Raw genomic sequence first — 22158 nt, 5'->3', positions numbered from 1 at the left:
TTTGCTGCTTAGGGGGTCAAGGATCAGGGTAGATATGTGACAAGACTCATTGCCTGACACCTCCACAGTCAGCCTACAGAGCTGGCTTTAGCTGTGTCTGAGGGAGAGAAAAGGGCCCCTGGGGAAATCAGACCTGCTGGGTGTCTGAGGCCCACTGCAGGTTTTCATGGGCTCTGGCTGCCTGAGCCAGGAAAGGGAGGTGGTGGGTGTCCTTACACACCGCTCTGGGGATTTCCCCCTAGCTTGACACTCAGTCCAGTTAAGAGCTCAGAAGAGTATCCATGGCAGAATGGGGGTCTGCAGACAGAGAAACTCTTAGCACTCTTGGTACATAGCAGCTGTGACGGACACAGGGCCCCAACTGGCCCAAATGCCTGGCTCAGCAATTCCTGGGAGTGGAGTGGGTCAGAGGGGGCTCCCTAGCCCTGTACTGTGGTTTTCTTAAATGTTAGGCCCACCTGCTTAGATATGTTATGTGGGAGAGACTAAAAAATGTGCTTCTGCTGAGGAGAAAAGCTCCAGAGAAAAACAGACTTAGGAATTTACTCTAGAACCTAGATGATGCAGGAGCCTTAGTTTCTGGAGGTTTAATAAAAAAAAAAAAATTAAATCCTAATATAAGCAGTTTGTTTATTTAAAGAATAATATGTCATCAAAATATGTCATCTAATTATAAAAATAACACATGCCCAGTGCAGAATGTGAAAACCAGATTCCACCTCCCATACGCACAGAAAAATCACCTATATTTCTACCCCTAGAGATAAAGTCTTTTGCTTTTTGATGTAAGATTCTCCAGTTGCTTTTCTATGCATAGATTTATATATTTTATATAGAGATTCGTTTTGGGGTATGATACCATATGTAAGTTTCAAAAACTTTGACATGGTGATATATTGCAAACATCTTCCTCTGTCAACATACAGCCTTCAGGAGCTGTGTGCTGTTCCATTCTGCAGGGAAATCTCAATTTTACCTCACCCAGCTCCTATTTTTGGACTTTGTCTCCTCTCTCTCCCTCTCGCTCTGTCTCTATCTTTATCTCTCTCCTGAAGGGGGAGTGGCAGGTATTATAGGAAACACTATAAATGAACAACTTCGCTGTATTTCTTTGGGCACATCTCTTGATTATGTCCTTAGGAGAGGTTTGTTTTTTTTTAAAGTGGAATTGCTGGGTCAATGGGTATGAGCATTTTTAACACATTTGATACGTGTTACTAAATTATCCTCCAGAAAGCTTGCTCATTTTACATTCTGATTTTTATTCTTTGCTAATTTCATAGGCAAAAATAAGTAAATAAATAAAGATATCTCCTTTTCATTCCTTTCAGCAATAAGGTTGGAAATTTTCTCACACATTCGTCGGACTCACGCAATTTACTTTTGAAGAACATTGCCGTTATCTCTGTTTTTGACCCAATTCCCTTTGTCTCCTCTCCCTGTGAAACCTCTGACCTGGCTCTGGGTTCTTACTCTAGATTGGAGGGCCAGGGAAATGACTTCCTTCTGGTCTGGACCAGTTTCCTCATTCCGAGACCTCCCCTCCCTTCCTCCTTATCTGGCCTGGCCCAGCCTCCTTCCAGCCCCTCTGAAGTTCCTCCCGGAAGCTTGTTTCAACCCACCACCCTGGAGGAACTGCGAATCAGAGCACTCCTGGGGAAGCAGCCTCCTTAGGCAGCACTCCTGACATTCCACTTCTCCAGACCTCTCGGTGCCCCCTTGACTCCCAGCCCAAACACCTCAGCATCTGCCCAAAAGCCCATTTTGGGGGACACACATGTCTACATCTCCACAAGCCCTCCCCCAGCTCCCTCCGGCAGGAAACCAGCTGCTGCCCTGTTGCCAGCATTCTGCACTGGGCACTGAAGAAAGGCCGCTAATGATCGGCCGGGTCTCCACACCCTTGTGTCTGTGAGGACCCGCCGATTTCCTGCCCCTGACTGTAGTCTGGCATCCTGTTCATTCTGGTGTGTTTGACACTTGTGGCCTCGTGTCATTTCATGGGCATGACCCTGATGGGGACCGTCTCCTTTGGAGTCTTGACCATCCCGGCCCCTTGCAGGTGGATTTCAAAACAGCGGGCACATTTCTAGCTTTTGATCTCCATCAATTCCCCTGATAGGAAAGGGAGATTCGCTGGCTTTCTGGTTTCTTGGGTGTTCTTGTTACATGCTGATGAGGAAGCTGCTTGCTTTGGAGTCCTCTCCAAACACACGGGGCTGACAGGTGCAGTGTGTAAGCTTACACACTGCTGCACGAGCTGAAACAGCCGACCCTCTGGGACCTCCAGTTTTCTTCCTTTGTTAAACAGAACCAATTACTCTGGCAGTACTTTCCTTACAAGATTCTTGTAAACTGATGCAGCACTCTAGTTTCTTTGAAAGGTTAAAAGATAAATTCAAGGGAAAAAAGCAGTAGAAAGATGTACAACAAAATGTTACCACTGGCTATCCCTGGGTAAGGGGATTATAGAGAATTTTTCTTCCTTTCATTTGTAAATTTTGGTAATGAATATGTCATATATTCCTTTAATAAGTAAGCATATACCATGATTTTATTGATGTTTTCCTTAGTTCTCCGGAGACACTGGCTACTCAAAGGTATAAGGTGGCCCCAGCATTTTTAACTCTTGTTAGAAACCTCTTCATCTGCCCCGGGGATGGAGGTTAAAAGGGGAAAGAGAATACTGGGAGGCCTAGAACTAAGAAATGATGTTGTATTATTAACTAGACCAGGCATTTTGCTACCCATGAAAGGAAGTAGTTGATGTTGCTTGAGGCCCTTGCTGAGAAGCTGGAAACGTCCAGCCCGGTCCCCCCGTTCACTCTGCCCATGACCGGTGCCCGGTTGTATCTAAGTCACCTTTGGTACTTGGAGGTTCAGAATCCAGGTTTTCTAGTTCTTTCCATTAACATTCAGCTTGTTAAATTGTGAACCTTGGCTGTGTTTTCACTTTGTCCTAAAGCAGTCATGGCCCACCCTGGAGAAGCCAGTCAAGGGTTAACTCTGCTTGGTGCCTTAAGGCTGAATTAGTTCCTTCTTTTGGTGGGGAGAGGGTGCAGCTGTGTGCACCGGTGAGAGGCCCTCTCACAGGCCGAGGGCCATCTCAGCTGGCTGATTTGCTTTCACCTCACTTTCCAGCCTCCTCGACTACAAGTGAGGCCTGGAGATGGCTCTGCTTTTGAGGCTATTGGTCTGGTTGGGAGGAGAAAAACAGAAAGGACAAGATAGCAAGACCCCCCGATAGCATGCTCAGGCTGAGTCGGGATGGCCACAGGGAGGAGTCCGGCTTTATGGGGACAGGCAGCTGGCTGTTGATGACCCCCAAAAGCCAGACCTTGGAGGCAACTGCATTTTAATAAAAATGGAGAGCTGCTTAGCGGCCCTGCCACTCAAGCGACAGAGCAGCTTAGCGCGGTGGCGTTGGCTCACAGGGATGCTGACGTGGGGAGGAAGAAGAGCGATTTCTCAATTTTCCTGCTTCAGCCAAGCCTGTGGGAGGCTGTCCTGCCTGAGAATTTGCAATCACTTTGACAGTAGCCAGGATATTTCCCCTCCTGCTGACTGCAGGGGAAAAAAAAGAAAAAAGAAAAAAGATTTTGCTAAGCAAATGAAAGATGTGAATAAGATTAAAGGGAGAATATTTAAATTACAGAAACTTAGTGCTTTCAAGCATACTCAAGCACTTTTGAAGCACCCATTTAGGGACTGCTGATTGATAAGAGGCAATGAATTATTCTTATCTCATCATTGACGCCAGTCCCTGGCTCTCTGGAGGGCAACACTTGGTTAACCTAATTTGAATCTAATTTGAATGACTTAAAGTAATAAAACAAGTATGTGCTTGAACCTAATAAAGCCTAATTTATTTAATAGCACATTTCTTAAAGAATTTCATTTTAGAGCTGGAAGGGACCTTTGAAATCATCCCTTTATTTTACAAATAAAGAAACTGAGTCCCAGAACAAGAAAATGTTTTGCTCTAGGCAGCACCTAAGGACCACCTGCACTGGGGGCTTGAACTCTGTGCCCTGAATCCCATTTGAGGCTTTTTGCTTTACTCCATGCTGACCCTACAGTTCCCGCCTGTGGCAGATTCAGACCCCCTACCAAGCTGTGGGAAATGTGTGGGGAGAGGGTGGCTGTGCCTCGAGCCAGCCAGAATGACTTCTTGGTGAGAATACCTGATAGGTGGCCAGCTGGCCTGGCCCAGCCCCTTCCACTGACCCAGCACACTCAGTACCAACCAGATCTCCCTCCTGTCTGTGGCTTCTTCTCACCAGGCCTCAGTGGTGGCATCCATTCTGCTCTCCCTGAGCTGGTAAGCCATGGGGACGTAGAGTTACCAGGCCTCCACTTGGTAAATCCCCTTGGAATAAACCGAGACTGAGAAAATGTTCTAGAAGTTCCGAAATCCACAGGCCGATAGGGTTTTGGTGTGGCTCTGCCTTCTTAGGCTTAGGCCACGTGGGTTTCTGGAAGGCCAGGACAGTATCTGTGGAGGAGGTTGGTACATGAGCCAGAGAAAGCCCATTAGGAGGGACCTTCCTTCCAACCTGACCTTGGGTTCCTGATAGCATCCCATGGGAGAAGTTTGGCCAGGGGTGTTTTCTGTCTCAAGGCTGCCCTTAGCACAGAGCAACCCTTAATGACAGAGCACAGTGACTGTTCTTTACCTCCGTCGCACATGGGGAGTTGAATTTCAGGAACCTGCCTGATCTGTCATAGTTCACACTTACTGGGTGTGCCACTCACTGTGCTGAGTGGCAGGTGTATTAACTCATTGGATCCATCTCTTATAGGTAAAGAAATAGAATATCAGAAAGCATGAGTGACGTTCACAAGGCCACATGGGGACCAGTATTTGACTGGGCACGGTGGCCTTGGAGCAGATGCTCAGCCATTCTGCGTCTCCATAAAGAAGCCCTTGAGGGGCATAGAGAGGAGGGAGAAAACATGAGCTGCTTCTTTGGGCTAAGTCTGGTCCCCAGCGGGCCCCAGACATCACTGGTCTAGGCCAGTGGTTCTGGCTACCCCAGGACATCCATCCTCACGCTCGGATCCTGACCGCCCTAACTTCCAGAGCCTTCATACTTGCCTTTCAAAAATCTTAGGTGCTTCTAAGGAAAGGAAAAGTTCAACCTAAATGCAACTATGAAATTAAAACTGAGCCTTTGTGCACAAGGAGCCAGCTGTGAGCTTTTTGCTGCTGCTTTGGGCAAAGAGACCAAGAAACACAGGCAGCCCTGCCTGCTGTCAGCAGGGTCGTAGCCTCCATGCGGTTGCATTGGCAGTGGAATGAATTGCTCTCTCAATAAGCATTTGTGAGTCTCATTACCCTTGTAAATGGGTGTCGAGGAGGGACCCTGAACAGGGCTGAGGACAAGCCCTGTGCCATGCTGACGTTAGCCCTGCCCCGCGGTGCACGCAGGGCATACACACTGACTATGGAGCCTGCCTAGACTGGCCGTATGTGTGTTTGTTTTGGGGCTCAACCAGGCAGAGTTGGAATGAATTGAAAGGGCGGTGACATTTTCTTGATTGAAGGAAGCAAGATTGTGGTCAGATGTCAAGGAGGCAGGCATATCTCACTGCATCACACCCTGTTGTCTGGCACTCTATTAACTAGAATTTGCCTCTCCTGTTAAGACACTCAGTGGCTTCCTGAAGAGAGTCCCTTGGCCGGCATTCAGTCTTCCACAAGCTGGCCCTGACCTACCTTCCCACATTTCTTTGTCACTAAGTAGCAATAATGATAATACTTGTATTTGTCTACACAAAATGTTCTTATATTCCATATCTCTTTGAATCTTTTTAGTAATCATTTTTAGAGATAAGGACATAGGCACACAGTGGTAAAAGCACCTGGCCAAAGCCACTACACCTGGAGTGGACTGTGTGTTACCCTGCCTAGGGACAGGTCAAGCTTTTCTGCCCTAATAACATGAGGGTTTGTCTTGGACTTGCTTTGGCCACTGAAATGTGTGGGCATAAGTGGCACGTGTCACTTCTGAGTCAGCTTATGATTGTCCACGGCCCTTCTCGCTGCCAGAAGACTGGCAGTATCCCAGATAGGGGCTGCCCTGTCAGCCTGAATCCTGAGTCCTGGAGGGACACGGATGTAGAGCAGAGTTAGACCTGGCCCACCATGGATATGTCACGTGCCTGAGAAGTAACCCATTGCTGTGGTAGGCCACCGAGACGTTGGGGTCACCTGTTACTGCAGCACGGCTAAATCTGAGCTGAACGCATGGTGGTCAAACATGTCTCAGTTCTAGACCTCCCGAGAGTGGACCTCTACCACATTTATCACCTGTGTTCCAGAAAAACCACCCTGCTTATTCTCACCTGCATTCATTTCTTCATCCTGCTGTCTCTGCCCAGAACTCTGTTGAAGTCCTACGCATCTTCCAGAGTCACGCTTGGAATTCACCCCTTCTGTGACACTTTCTCAGAATCATAATCGTACCAAACACTGAGAAGCATTTACTTACTATGTGCCTAGCACTCTACTTGTTTTAATTCATCTCATCTTCACCCCATGAAATAAGCCCTATCTCTGCTGCCATATAAGGTGAAGAGAGGTAAAATAAATTGTCTAAGATCACAGAATTGGTGATTGCCAGAGCCAAGACTCGAACCCCACGCTCCTTCCACTCCACTACCCATTCTTCTTCTGTTCCCTGTTCCATTTCTACACCTCTCTTCTCCTCAGCTATAAAAGTACTTCTTTACCTGATTGACCACATTTTCTTGATCTGAGTTTAGGTATAAATTCTATCATTTACTGTTGGTATGACTTCGAGCTGGTCACTTAATTTCTCTGAGCCTCAATTTCCTCTTTGTATCCCCCACAGCACCTAGCAAGGTGCCCAGTAAATACTGACTAAGCAAATGGATGAACTCTCTGAGCCCTAGTTTGCCCGTTTGTAAAATGAGAATAATAACGGAACCTCCTTCATAGGGTTAACTAGCACAGGGCAGGGCACATGGTAAGATGTATACGACACAATGTAGCTGTTATTATTATTAGCTGTAGGAAATGTAAATATAGTATATAATATACAGAGAAAAAACTTCTCACTACGGGGATTGGGGAACTCTAGCTTCATGGCAGAAGTGACTTGAGTGGTCATTGTAGAATGCATAGAATCTGGATACAGAGATGAGGTGATGGGCAGGGCATTTTAGGCAAAGGGAACAGCATAGATAAAGACAGACAGTGTAAGGCTTAAAATCTTAATCCTTCTTCCCCCAGTTTTACCATTATTAGGGTCAGATCTAAGGAAATAATCCTAAATATGGAAAGATTTTATCCATAAAGATGGCCACTGAAGTATTTATAAAAGTGAGAACATAGAAATAACTGAAAAGTCCAACAGTAGGGAAGTGGTTAAATAAGTGACCTTATACCCACCGGATACAGTATTATCTGATATATAGTATTATATTATAATTAAGTGTATGAGATACATGTAGTAAGGGAGAAGTTTATGAATGATCCTATGTGGGAAAAAAGATAAGATGAATAATCAATATGGTTACAACTATATAAAAGCAAGTTTTAAAACCAAAATAATCAATCGATCAACTCAAACCAAATCAAAATAATACACAGAAAGTCGAGGAGGAAATATTAATAGGAGTAGCCTCAGAGTAATGGGGTTTGGTGATTGCTCTGAGATTAAATTTTCTTCCTTACATTGACCACTATTACTAGAGCAACCTTTATTGAGCGCTCACTATGTACTAGGCACTGCACTAATATTTTACATATACTATCTCGCTTAACCCATACAACCAATGAGGAAGGTCCTCTTGTTAACCTACTCCAAATAGAGAACGTAAGACTTCTATATTTATACTTGTTTTACTTGTATAGGAAAACCTGTATTTACTGCATTTATGTAATATTTTATAATTAAGAGATAAGAGATTCAGATCCCCCCCTTTTTCTTGCTACTTCAGGGATAAAATACACATTGTTCTGCATATTTCCTATGTCCTGATACTCTTATTTTGGTGAATTACATTTCTTAAAGTGATATTGGGGTCAAAGTATATGTGTACCTTTTTTTAATTTTGAACTCATTTTAGAGTTACAGAAAAGGCACAAAAATAGTACAGAGATTATTTGGCAATAAAAAAGAATAAAATACTAGTACATGGTACAACTTGGATGAACCTGAAAACATTATGCTAAGTGAAAGAAGCCAGACACAAAAGTCATGCATTATGATTCCATTTATATGAAATGCCCAGAAGAAGTTTAAATCTATAGAACAGAAAGCAGATGGGTCAGTTGCATGGGTAAGAAGATGGGGAATGGAGAATTTTGAGGTGGTTTCCTTTTGAGGTGATGAAAATGCTTTCAAATGAGTGGTGCTGGTCACACAACTTAGTAAATGTAATAAAGCCACTGAATTTGCACTTTAGAAAGGTGAATTTTATGGAATGTGAACTATTCTCAATATAGCTATTTAAAAAAGAAATCAGTACAGAGAATCTCATATACCCATCAGGGAGGTTCCCTAAATGTTCACAACTGGGAAATGATTGGATAAATTACAGGACGGCCCCACTATGGAATAGTAGAAGTACAGGATAGTACAATTCCTTTTTTTCTCCTTAAAAATTGTTTAAAAGAAATGAAGACCCTTTATGTGTGTGTATATGTTACCTTATGTTTGCAAAAGTGTACCTAAAATAATACAAGTATGCAAGGGAACTTAATACTGCTTAATGGAAGAATTGAGAGAGGACAGAGGGAAATTATGCAGTCTGTTTTTACAACCCTCTATTTAGTTTAATGCAGTATAAAAGGGCATGTAATTTTTCTAACTTTTTCAATTTAAAAATACTAAGAAAAAAAAAGGATAGGAGATGCTGCCCCCGGAATTTCCCATGACTAGACAGTTATCTCTAGGTTTTAAACAGCAAGGTGTTAACGTTGCGCGTTCAGGGTTCCTGCACCACCAATTCCCAGAAGAGATGAAACCTGAGTGGGAATCCTGGGGAATGGAGGGAGGAGTAGGAGCGCTACTCAAGGTAAAAGCTTCTGGGTAGGGCAGAAGTGCGTTTGAATCCCAGCTCTCTACCACCTGCTGACCTGTGGACCTTGGGCCAGTTGCTTAACTGCCCTGTGCCTTGTGGGAGTAATTAGATGTCCTCTTTCATTGGGCTGTCGTGAAAATGAAATGAGATCATTCATGCGAGATGGTTAGCACAGTGCCTGGAACATAGTAGTCAATAAATGATAGGCATTATTATTATTAATATTATTTAGATGCTTCCCAGTTGTTGGAGGAGTGGGGAAGGGTGGCTACAAACATCTAGAGGAGGGGATGATGACCTCAACTTTGCCAGGCCTACCATGCTTCCCAGTTCATCAGCTGATGTGTTCCTGTGCCACCAGTCTGAGAACTGGCTTTGTTCTTGCTGGTATTATACCCAGCTAAAGTAAAAGGCTCCGTTTCCCAGCCTCCCTTGCAGCGAGGGGCAGGGGAGGTCTTGGGTGACCCTTCCCTCTGGAAAGATGCCCTTTTGCTCTTCCTTTCTCTCCATGCTTCTATGGCCTGGATCCATCCCACAGACGGTAGCTGGAGCCCTATTAGCACTCTTGGCCCATATCACAACTTCGAGGAAGGAAGCCGCACCCTCAGGATGGTGGGGCAGGAGCACCAGGAGCCTGAGACACTGATGACCCTGGGGTCGCCATGCCAGCCCCAGTTCGCCTTCTTCTGGACTTCTTTTATATGAAAGAGCAATAAACCTCTATGTTGCATAAGCCCCTTCTCTGGGTTTTCTATAATATGAAGATAAACCCAGCCCTAACTGAGTTCTCACAATACAACTAGCCTAAAAAGCAACAAACCAAGGCTAAGAGCAGGTGAAGGGTGTGACCCGCAGAGGGGCGGGCTGCCTTCTCCTGGGTGAGGTCGGAGGTGGGGCTTGGCCTGGACACTTACTCGTCACCTATGTAGAGCTGGGGCCAGACCTCGTTGACGTGGGTGTACTGAGGACTGCCCTTCCAGAAGAGACGCTCCAGCTCGAAGGCTCCCGGGGTACAGTAGTCGTCTGCTTCTGCCTCCCCCTCCACCTGTGGCAGCAGCCTCTTGGGAGATGGGTAGGCATTCCGGATGCTTGTCTTCGGTTCTCTCGATGTCATTTTGGAGCCACCAGATTTTCTTTCCTTTCTGCAATTGGTCATGAGAGAGGGTCAGAATTTGGGTTAGCAGGGGACAGAGGTAGGGATTGGTCTTTACAAAAAGCAGTGGGAATAAGCTGATCTGAAGATTCAGCAGGCATTTCCCCTGCCTGCTGTGCTCCCGCTTCCTCTTCCCGGGCCACAGGGGTAACCAAGGAGGACCATGATGACAGTTAAACCACATTTCACCAACATTCCAGTCTTCTTCGGTCCAAGAGGGCTGGCGGCCTTCTGGCATGGGCCAAGGAGGGTTTGCAGCAGACCTAAGACAGGCTTCAAGCCTCAGAAATCCCTGTAGGCTGCCAGTCCTTTGCTTCCTTTCTCTTAGCTTTTAGCCCTCCTTTGGTGCCTAGTTTTTCCTTTATCTGATCGGAATCTGCTGGCTCTGGCCATTGGTTCCTGCCATTCCAGGCCTGTGATTCTCCACGCCTGCAGGGAGCTTTCACCAGTGGAGAGGGCACACCTGTAAATGCAGAGCCTCTTTGATCCGAGCAGCCATGCACATTCTGGAAGCTTCAGCAGCCCTCGGGCGGAAGGAGGCTTGGCTGTATGAGGGTTGCTCAGCGTGTTAGGACAGTTGAAGGCAATGTTGGCAGCTCTCACACTAGGGGGTTGGCAGTCGTGCTAACTTACCAGGGGTCAGAAGAGATGTTCCAAGCTGGAAAGCTGCGTTTGCAGATTTAAAATGCATATTTGGAGAGCTGTGAGGCTCTGAAAATGGAATACGGGAGAAGAGTTTCCATTGTCCCCAAGGAAAGGAATTCGCTGTGGAATTGGGCAGCATTTGTTCCCTGAGCTCAGTGACTGATGCATCTACACTCAGACAGCCCGACGGGAAGTTATGCGCTGAGACTGGAGGGGAGGAGAAAAGGGCAGCAAGACTGAGAAATATGGAGGTGAGTGATGGAGAGGGAGTGTTCTTTATTTAACAAATACTTATCTGGCACTCACTTTGCGCCAGGCACTGTTCCAAGTGCTTTACAAGTATTAACTCATTTAATCTTCTTAACAATGCTCTGAGGTAGGCATTGTTATTATTATCTCTGTTTTACCGGCCAGGAGAATTGTAAGTTGAGGATGTCTGTAACACATGGTCTTAATCTTCTGAGAAAGAAATAGCTGCTGGGAGGTGGGGGTGCAGGGTGAGGGGGGGCAGGCCAGGGATTTGAAGAACATAAAAAAAAGTTTGCTAGTGTGGGGCGCCTGGGTGACTCAGTCGGTTAGGCCTCCGACTCTTGGTTTCTGCGCAGGTCGAGGTCTCAGGGTTGTGAGATGGAGGCCTGCGCTGGGCTTCACATTCAGGATGGAGTCTGCTTGGGACTCTCTCTCCCTCTCCCTTTGCCCCTCCCCCTACTCACTCGCACACTGTCTTTCTCTCTCTCAAATAAATAAATCTTAAAAAGAAAAGATGTTGCTAGCTTCCAAGACCACTAGGATCATGTCAAAGGACTTAGAACACAACTCAGAGAGGCTCCCACTGGTCAAAGGGGACAATTTGAACATGAATAATAAAAATAACTGCAATGGACTGAAAAGCATCAAACATTTAAATCATAATGATACTTAAAACATTATTCGCTGTTGGAAGATGGAGAGGATCTGTTCATTCTTTTGAAGACAGATAAGTAAAGGGAAAAAATCTAGCATTTATTGTCCCTTTCTGATACAAACTGTACTACTGGGTAGATGAGGGAAATTTGCTTTTTTATAGAAGTATTCCAGATAATAAAGATGGAAGAAAGCCCCATTTTACAACACCTGATGGATGATTGGTTATAGACAGTCAACTCTGTTTACAACCCAAGAAGAGAGAATCAGACATTATGGACCTACTGTTGGGAGAATACACCATCGCCATGAGGGTCTTGCCAAAGGAAAACCTGAATCTTAGCAGAGTCCTCAGAGTCTAGACCTCACAACCAATTTGCAGGAGATTCCAAGGACAGCTAAATTATACCATAGGTCCTTACCTTTTAGAAATACATATCAAAATATTCACAGCTGAAATGATATAATGTCTGGGATTTGCTTCAAAAATAATATTCTTAGAAAAATGTAACAATATATTGTGTCTGGGGTGGGGAGTAGTGGTGGAGGTTAAGTAAGAGGCAGGATTGGCCATGGGTGGTGGTGGTTGGGGTTGGATGGTGGTTGCAGGGTATCTGTGGTTTCTCTTCATGTGTCTTTGATATTTTTCGTTAAAAAATGTTAAGAAGAAAAGGAAAGGGCTGAAACTGCTCTGAGGGCCTGGATTCTCCTAAGTTCACAGCAGACGGATTAAAGGATTACTAGCTAGCTGTGTGTCTTTGGGGATCATGGGAAGCCAGGATCTGTGACTTCCTCCTGCAAAATCCTGAGTTGGGGATGGCGGCAACAGAGGCGACCCTTCACGGGATTCTCTCCAAGTGTGATCTAAAGACCGCCTCTGTCTGAATCATCTGGCATTTGCTAGAAATACAGATCCCTGGGTTACATCCTGGCCTGGGGCTAGGGACCTAGGAGTGTGTATGTTCACAAGCTCCCAAGTGAGTCTGATGCTCACTGAAGATCGACAATGATTGCCCAAGAGTGTGGCTGAAGAGTCAAGGAGCTGGTGAGTCAAGAGAAGGACAGAGACAGATAACAGGTGTTCAGTATACTTCCTGTCTTCTCAATGAAGGAGAGGCCACGTCTCTAGCCCCGAATAAGGTGCAGGACTGGGAGGAGGGAAGAGCTGGATGACCTCACCCAGGGACTCCCTGACGATGGCTCCTTGGTGTTTATTTCTTGAGCGCCAGTGTCTGGCAGGTAGTGAATGAATGGAATGAGTGAGTGAACGGCTGAGAGGAAGGGAGAATATGGCCTGTGCTAATAAGGACTCAGCCAGAAATGAGTGGGCAGGACTGAGTCTTTCGGCTACTGGAGGAGGGGCAAAGGTGAGCCACGGGCACTGTGCAGGACGGATAGTCTCCCGTGGTTCTCAGACCCAAACTCTGCTGTGGGGGCCTGCCTGCTGGTGTTTCCAGTTTCAAAGGGAGGCATTGTTTCCAGGGATGGCCAGAAACTTCTGTTGCGGGAACCAGCCCAAGCAACCCTGTCTGCCACTAAAGGAGGCTTTAGAGAGGTGATTTTAGGGAGATGCTGGCATAAACTGCATTCTGGAAGCTCCGCCTGCCTCCTTTGATCACTGAAGCTGACCTCAGCCTTGCTGAGGCTGTTCCTCCTTCATTAGACTTGGAAGGAGCCATCCCCATCCCCATCTCCGTGCTGAAAGCCTCGGCTGGATTTCCAGACAGAAGAGGAAGTGGTGCGGTCTCCCCGGAGCAGCTTGGCACACAGAGGGAGCTCTGGGATCTATTATCCTCCAGTGTGCAGATTTGATGGGGGAAGAGAACAAAGCACAGAACAGTCCAGAAACCACAGACCTGTAATCTTTCCAAATCCTGAAGGCGGCTTGTGTGCATCCCTCTCTGCATGGCTCCCAAATTTCTGAATCTCAGAGCAGCCGAGAGCGTCTGTTTCCCAGACCACAGCCAAAATGGAAGGGGAAGACAAATCTGTTCTGTTTGGTTTCCATAGATTCGACCCAGAGATTAACTGCCAAGGTCTCAATGACACACATAATATCAATCACAGGCTAAATGTCATAATGAGAGCTGGGCAGGTTGTCAAGAGAGGCCTCCAGGTTTCTGTTACAGCTTCATATTTAAAGGTTCGGTCCCAGGAAACCAAATGCCAACCTGAAGGCTACTTGGCCTGTCTCCTCCTCAAAGGCTAGCAAACTCAGGCTCCTTCCTGGAGGGGCCAGGCAGGTACCATAGAGGAGGGAAGTGGGTTGGGTGTTAGAGAATAACACAGACAAAACCCCCTTACTGTTGGCCTTGGGCAGGAGAGTATAGGGAGTGGTGGGGACTGCGGCAGTGACGATAGCAATGCTCCCCTGAAGGGGACAGCAGCTTGCCCTTCCCTGTGGGAAGGCGAGTCCAGATTATCTGATGTTTTTATGAGAAGTCAGAAAGCCAGAGTTTTGTGAGAAATCTGCTGCTGTTTACGTGTAGGCAGCTGACGGAGATGCTATCCTTGCCCTGTCCCATTCCTCAGCTCAGATGGCTGCCGTGGAAGTGGTCAGTCCCCTTATGCTACACAGAAGACTTCCTCCCTCAAGCCCCCGCATCTCCCTGCTGGAGGGTGTTTTCTGGGCTTCGTGCTGGTCAGGCCTAAAATATGAGGAGTTACCCTCAAAAGTTATTGCTAATGAGGGGCAGGCATCGGCGAATAGGCACCCCAGCATCCTCCCCGCTCAGGGGGACCGCAGTGGGAAGTCTGTTCTACACAGTCTCCTGGAGGCCCCGCAGAGAGTTCCAGCCCCAGCAGCCCAGAATGGTGACCTGCTCGTGCTCCCCCCCGTGCTGACTCCTCCCTCCCAGACTCACCTCTCTCTGCCTCTCCTTCCTCCCAGACTCACCTCGCTCTGCCTCTCCTTCCTCCCAGACTCACCTCGCTCTGCACCACACTCCTGGTGCACCTGCAAATAAACAATGTGAACCCGAACCTTGGTCTCAAGGTCAGCTCTGGAGGGAAACCAAACTAAGACACTTACTGCTAATTTTAAAACATTTGAAGACACTGTGATCACAGAAAATTCAGAGGCCAAGTGACACTTGACCACTAAGGCCTAGAGTGGCATTCCCTCTGTGAAACAGTGGCCTGGACTTCGAGGTGCTATTTCCAGGAATAATTAACACAGGGGCCCCTTGTTAATTCTGACTCCATTTCACAATTTTTGAGGTATAGCTCACGTTTGGTTAAAGGTGTCCCCTGACCAATGAGGGAAGGCTTTGAATGAATTCAAAACTGTCCTTTCAATACCATAATTTGACTTTATGTAAAAACAAAACAAAACACCTTATTAGTTTAGTTTTGTTTTTTTAACTAGAAGAAAAATATCAAAATGTCAGTGCTGTGAGCAAGTGTCAGGACTCTGGGAGAATTTTTTTTCTGTTTTCTGTTTTGGGATTCTTCAAATAAATAATCATATTTTATAATAAATCACCATGTCTATATATTTTTTTGTTTTTGTTTTTGTTTAAAGATTTTATTTATTTATTTGACAGAGATAGAGAGAGCCAGCAAGAGAGGGAACACAAGCAGGGGGAGTGGGAGAGGAAGAAGCAGACTCATAGCGGAGGAGCCTGATGTGGGGCTCGATCCCATAACGCCTGGATCACGCCCTGAGCCAAAAGCAGACGCTTAACCGCTGTGCCACCCAGGCGCCCCACCATGTCTATATTTTTAAACTGTGCTGACCAAACAGAACAGCTGAGCAGGAAGCTGCCTGCAACTTCTAATCTGTGATTTCCACTCTGTCTTCCTTGCTCCCAGGACCTGGCACTTTCCTGGGGCCCTTCCGCCTCCCTGTCCCTCTCTCCCTACATTCACTGGCTTGAGGCCCTTGTCTGCTCTCACAGCCCCAACAATCCCTGAAGACTCTCAGATCTGTGCATCGCTTCCTCCTTGAGTGTCCCTTTCTTCTTGATGAAACGGAGCTGTAACAAGAAGGGTAAAGATGGCTTTAAAAACAAACAAATAGGGGCGTCTGATGGAGTGTCCGACTCTTGGTTCCGGCTCAGGCTGTGATCTCAGGGTCGTGGGATCAAGCCCCGCGTCAGGCTCCCTGCTCAGCGAGGAGTCTGCTTGAGATTCTCTCCCTCTGCCCCTCCTGCTCGTGCATGCTCTCTCTCAAGTAAATAAATAAATAAATCTTAAAAAAAATTAAAAAAATAAAAACAAATAAACGAAAACCCAACCTGAAGTCTTTCTAAGGGGAGGCTGGGAGAAGCCAGGCGGAGAGATGCGTTATTTATTTCAGGGGGAAAATTAAATCTCTAAGTAGACCCTTGAGCCTGCAAAGACTGACCAGGTAACCATGGAATGCGAGCCACAGAACAGGCCTCCTGCTCAACAAAAAATACCATTTGAGGACCCTTTGGTTGAGAAAATAGTAAGTCCTGAAGTATGACCGGGAAGATGGCAGCGCGAAACAAAGAGCTAAATTATTCTGTCCAAGGAAGCAAGGGGAGTTCTGAGCCTCCTAGAACATTCCCCAAAGGGGCAAAGGACCCTGCTGGAGGGAAGGGAGGGAGGACGTGGGCCGCAGACAGCCAGGTGTGGAGTGTCCAGCGCACACCATTCTGCTGAGAACGGGGATTCCCAGTGCTGAACTGGGCAGTGCCCTAAGGCTATGGCAGCCCTTTGTCACCCTAAACCTTGAAACTGTTAGACGCAACAGATGGCGGCGACGTTGGCAGTGGTTTTGAGAAATCAAAGGGAAAGAGGCTTGAGCAGGTAGAGAGAAGAGACCACAAGTTTATGAAGCATGTACAGTATTCACGAAAATAGTCAACACTGGCTATATGCTTATCTTAGGAGGATGGAATTGTATGTGATTCTTCTTCTTTCTACGGAATGCTGTATTCTAAACTTCCTGTGTTGAACACGTATCACTTGAGTATATGAAGCGGGGTGGGGGTGGGGGGGAAGCCCGTGAAAGTTCTATTTCAGAATTGTTCTGGACAAAGTAGATGCTCCCCGTAAACCTGCGGGCTAAGGCACAGGCAGGTGACCCTCAGGACGAGGCCTGGCCAGGTGGTCCTTACATCTCACATGGTACTGGGTGCCCTCCCAGTAGGTGTGAGCTCCCCAAAGGGAGCATGCCCTCCTTGAGGCCTCTGGTAGCAAAGCCAGGCCTACGTCATGCCAGAAGGTCATTCTAGGGACGCCTGGGTGGCTCAGTCAGTTAAGCCTCTGCCTTCGGCTCAGGTCATGATCCTGGGGTCCTGGGATTGAGCCCCACATCGGGCCTTTGCTTAGTGGGGAGCCTGCTTCTCCCTTTGCCTGCCATTCCCTCTGCTTGTGCTGTCTCTCTGATAAATACATAAATAAATAGGAAAAGGAAAGGGAAACAAAATAGGTATAGGGCCTTGGAAGAGGCCCATGTAAATGTGGGGTTCTGAAGCTTTGGGGTAAATCCACCTCTGAGGGAAACTTCCTTCCCCTCTGACTGGAGACAGACCGCAGGCGAAGAGGGCAGCACCCTTTCCCTGCCCCCTGGTGCCCAAGCCAACATCCTCGACTTGCCTTACCTGGTCTTGCTTTAGCCTAAGTCAGCCAACATCAGGGGTGCTCCGGGGGGTCACAAATGGGCATGAGGAGTGGCCTCGTTTTCTTTTTGACTTCACCTCTTAAGTTAGGCCTGGCCCTGCCCTCCACCCCCAGGCTTTCCTCACACATCCCTCTGTTAAGCACCCACTATGGCCAGGGCCAGAGAGATCTCTAGAAGTTTTTGGTCTAGTAGAGCAGTTTCAAAAGTAAGTTTAAAACAATTTCCTCTCCCTTTGAAGTCATTCTGGTATCTGTGCGTATGCGTACATTGGGTATTCACCTTCCTAGTGCATCGGGATCTCGGGGGGCAAGTTAGTCTGTATTTAAATGCATGTACACCAAACTTCTTCCATGACACCACCCAAGTTGGGCTTGGAATGTGCCTTGAAAGAAGAGGGAAAGTAAAAATGTTACTGTGGTTGGATAAGTTACTCTATTAGGAGAGTAATGCCTTCTGCTGGGGTATATGAAGGGCTGGAATTTGGCAGCCATGTACATATATAAATAAACATACTTTTAATTTACTGCAAGTCAGTGCTTGTCTTTACGCATCTCAAACCCATAAAAACGATCCCAACTAGGAAAAGTTGCGGATTTTTAAAAAATTAAAACCTCGATGTGAAAACCCGGGGAATTTTTTGTTGTCTATAATTTAATTCCTAACGTATCCGACACATCCAAGTTTAACGGACTTTTTTTCTTTTGGATTCTGGCAAGCATGTTAACAGGAGGCAATTATGTGAATTAATAGAAAATCCTTTTATTAAAAAAACAGAAAAACCTTCATTTAAAGAGGTAATTTAATATTCCTTCTGTGATGGTGTTGATGTCATAACTTGTTTGATTAACTCTTCAAATGGTTTCAAAGCACTTCAGGGTGGTAGTTTATGAACTCCTAATTGATGTCCGCAATCTTGGTTTGGCAGAGTTGAGCCTCCCAGAAACAATGAGGAGGCTGGAGGCCCACACTCGGCTTCCTCCTCAGACGTGGGAGCAGGCTGGGATGGACTCTACCTCTGCGGCCTGGACCCTGGTGGGGGAGAAGAGGCTCTGGCTCAGGGGACAAGAGACCATGACGTCTGACCAGGCCAGCTGTGGTTCCTGACTCCTAAGTGGCTGGGCTTTTGCCTTCTCTGAGGTTGTGTGGAAATAGTGCAGGAGATTTCACAGCTCGTGAATTCAGGAAAAGATGGCCTCTTAGCCCACAACTCCCAAGAGCTATTTCCCACTGTGCGTCACCCCAGGACACGAGGCTTCAGTGAATGGGGAAAAGATGAGCTGGGGTAGATGGTGGGGGTGCGGCCCTCACCATGCGCCTGCCACCTCTCCATTTCCCCGTCTAGGCTTACTAGGCCTGTCTCGGTACTATGCAGAGGTGGCTCTGGGCCTTGGGAGGGCTTTGGGCCAAGCACTCACTTCTTAAAGCTCCACGAAAGCTCACTGAGTAATCAAGGCCTGGCAGGCCCCAGGGAAATAATCATACAGTTGTTACCTGTATCGTGTGCCCCGTGATAATCTACTCTCCAACCTGTTAGACAGTGACTAGCTGCCCCCACTTCACAGCCGAGCAAAATGAAGGTCAGAGTTAGTAACAGGACACCAAGTGGTATGGCTGGGGCTCCACCCAGGCAGCCAGGCACCCCCACCCGTGTCAGTAGAAGGTCGCTGTATTCTTGGTCCCAGGGTTTGCACTCCTGAGGGCAGGCCTGGGCCTTTCATTTTTGTGCCTCCTTCCCTAATGTGCATCCCAGAGTGGTGTGCAGTCGTGCGAAGAGCTCTCGCTGGCCTTGGAGTCTAACAAACCCGGGCTTTGGCTTCCACATCTGTAGAATGGGGATCATATCCACCTCACTGGTTGTTGGACTAAATGAGATGGTATAAGTCCTTGGCACATCGATGGGGCTCAGAAAATGTTCCCCGAAAGGGGATAAGGAAGCAGTGGGGAGGCCGGATGGGGAATTCCCAATTGTGCTGGGACCTAAGTTCTGAACCGGAAGTAGGGAATAGTAGGGAGAGCCGTTTGGCCAGGGCCGAGGGTTTCTGGAGGATGTGATGGGCTGGGGCATAAAAAGGCCTGAACATCTTCCTATGGATGATGGGGCTCATTTGCTCATGTGCAAAGTATGAGCAAGGCTTTGGGGAGGAGGAGAAAGGGCTCTCTCCAGCCTGTTGACATCTGGTGGCCATGCCAGGCTGCTATGACACTTGACCCTCTATTTACTGTGGAAGTAGGGGGTCCAGACCATCAGGGGTCCCTGGAGGCGAAAATTCAAACACCGTCTGCTCTGGAGTCAGGCTGCTGAGGACGAGCGGAGCCGTGACCCCTGGCACCACGACCCGGAGTGGCTGTTCCCTGGGGGCCAGGCCCAGGTTGGAGCTCAGGCATCAAGGGAAGCAGGGGAGTACGATGTCACCCCTGCCCCCACCCCACGGAGGGGCCCCAGAGCACAGTCCTATGCCAGCTTACTCGAAGGCACACTCTACTACTGTCTGGGCTGTGTGACGCGGACAAACCTCTCCACTCCTTTGTGTCTCAGCTTCCTCATCTGAAAATGGAGATGAGGACGTACCTCCCTCACAGGGCTGTTCCAGGTCTGAGGAGTAAACGGGTTCATACTTATAAGGAAAGCTTTTGGAACCGTGCCTGACACGTCATCAGTACCAGGAAACAGTACAGACTCATAAGGCTGTGCAGAGCCGACCCCGGCTGTGTGGAGGGCAGGTGGCCTCCTCCCCAGGTGGACTCAGCTGGGCCTCGGCAGGGTTACAGGGTTACAGCCAGGCCTCCAGCCTCAGTGTCCCTGCTGTGCTCCTCATCTCCTGTGGGGTAGACAAGAGCCACAGGAACTCCACCCTCAGTCAGGACTTAGAGTCTCCCCCAACCCACTGATGCCCCAGGACTGAAATGGGCTTCCAGCTTCCCAGGTGGTGGCGAACCGTGGCCTCCTTTGTCACCCTTAGCACAGATGTGCTTTTGCCCCTGAAGAGCCCCCGAATTCCTCAGACCCTCTCCCACATCCCACCCGCTAAACCTAGGCCCAAGGCTCTTTTCTTGAACATATCTCAGCTCAGAAGCCCTTCAAGTATTGTTTATAAATGTCATTGGTGGGACCAAAATGATTTTCTCATGAATAGAACAAGAAGGGCCCACAAACGGAAGATCAGGGCAACGGAACAAATACCAAGTACCAGGGACACTCGGGTGCTGGGGCCTGAAGTGAGGAGGCCTCCCCACGCACGCGCCTCATGCCCCCTCCCTTCTTACTTGGGAGCCTTTTCCCTTGGAATGTTTTCAGCTTTCCTGAACCGTCAGAGCCCCCCACTTCCCATGGCTCTCGGGTTCTAGGCCCATGAGGAGCCATTGGGCCGCAGGACAAGAGCACCAGGGTCTACAGGGAGAGCCCTGGTCTGAGATGCAGGATGGCTTCCCACCTTCTTATCCACACATGCTGCTGTCTTGGTCAAGTGGCTCTGTCCCTTGGTGACCCAGCCTCCCCTTCTCTACCAGGGCAGTCATCCCCATCCTCGTCCACCCGCCAGGACTGGGAAAAGCTTTAAAAATAGTGACTCTTTCCAAATAATGCTTACCATTATCCAGAACACAGAAAGAGTTCTCCTGCCTGGGATTCTGAGTCTTATATTTGTAATTCGTGCTGCTCCACACACACGATGAGACAGCCTACAGTGTTTCTCTCTCCCCTCCCGCTGAGATTCCTCTCCCCTCTGCTGGCTAAATGGACAAATGCAGAACCTAGCTGGGAAATGATATGTGATCCAGGGCATCCAGTGCCTCACAAGGTCCACGGGGCTGTGACCCACCCGATTATCCGTGAGAAATGGTCATTGAACTGGAAGCTCAGATTGAGAAGGAGGAAAGTTGAGAATATTCTATGGAGCCTCTAGAGAAAGATGGGGCAACAAGAAACCTGTCATACTAAAAGGATATCAGCTGTTCTCTGCCACTCTAGAAACAAAGTGGAAAGGGGTCTTCCAACCCCCATACCCAGGCCCCCCAAAAACTTGACTGGACCCGAGAGGTGTCAGCCTCCCCGCCAATGGGCCTTACCTGTGTGCGCTGGGGCCTGGCCGGGTCAGGAGGTGCTGGTCTGTGGGGTGGGTGGCAGCCGCACACCCGGCCACCTCCACTGGCATCCAAGAGCCTATTTTTAGGGTCAGATCTGCTGACGCTGACCTTGCCTGCTGCCCAGTCTGGGAAGAGACCCGTGGCATCTGCTTGCAAAATGATGTGCCAGTGTGACCTGAAACCCTTGACTTTGGGAGCCCTGTACCTGCAGCCCACATAGTTGTCCCTGGCCCAGTGACAGAGGCAGGACACATGGCCGCCCAGGGCGGGGACAGGCAAGGGGATTTCCCAGCTTTGTCTTCTTGGGATGGACGAGGACAGGTGTCCGTGGGGCCCTGCCCTGGGCTTTGGTCCAGAACAGCTGGAATGGGAGGTTTGCCAGCCAACACAGAGCGTGTGGGAAGGTTGGGAGCACCCAGACTGGAGAAGGACTCTCCACTCCAGTCTTTTCCAGAAGTTTGGGCAGCTGTCTCTGGGGAGGTAGAGGGAAGGGATGCTGCAGTGTGGGGGGCAATCCGTGAAACACAGCAGACAGAGACTCTGTAAGCTTGGGTTCATTTGCATCATGTCATTTCATGTGAGACCTCCAGCAAGTGTCCAACCCTTCTGGGCTTCAGTGGGGAAAATAATCATAATGCTGTCCTCTTGTGATTAGGATGGTTAAATGAAATAAAGTATGGAAAACACTTGGCAAACATTTAAAAATGATACGAGGAGGCCCAGAAAT

At 48.0% G+C, this 22158-nt stretch overlaps 1 protein-coding gene across 4 annotated transcripts in view; it reads right to left on the bottom strand.

Annotated features, from left to right (window-relative positions):
- DUSP29 (dual specificity phosphatase 29) overlaps positions 1 to 21592 on the bottom strand; it is a 37216-nt gene extending 15624 nt beyond the window's left edge. For 2 of the 4 annotated variants that reach the window (XM_045783620.2, XM_045783621.2), the window contains exons 1-2: positions 21414 to 21592; positions 9969 to 10196 (exon numbers count right to left, since the gene is read on the bottom strand). In XM_045783620.2, coding sequence (XP_045639576.2) covers positions 9969 to 10196; positions 21414 to 21577 — 392 coding nt within the window. In that variant the 5' untranslated portion in view covers positions 21578 to 21592. Of the gene's footprint in view, positions 1 to 9968; positions 10197 to 10840; positions 10919 to 20935; positions 21360 to 21413 lie in introns of those variants that run through there. The other 2 variants (XM_045783622.2, XM_087863013.1) reach the window with 2 other exon arrangements.
- Between the last annotated feature and the right edge of the window lie 566 nt (positions 21593 to 22158).

This window comes from Ursus americanus, chromosome 6, assembly GCF_024610735.1.
Source record: "Ursus americanus isolate L20-20 chromosome 6, mUrsAme1.1.p, whole genome shotgun sequence".
NCBI classification, from domain to species: Eukaryota; Metazoa; Chordata; class Mammalia; order Carnivora; family Ursidae; genus Ursus; species Ursus americanus.
Note: the sequence above shows the minus strand (reverse complement) of the source record. Positions and strands in the feature narration are given on the sequence as shown.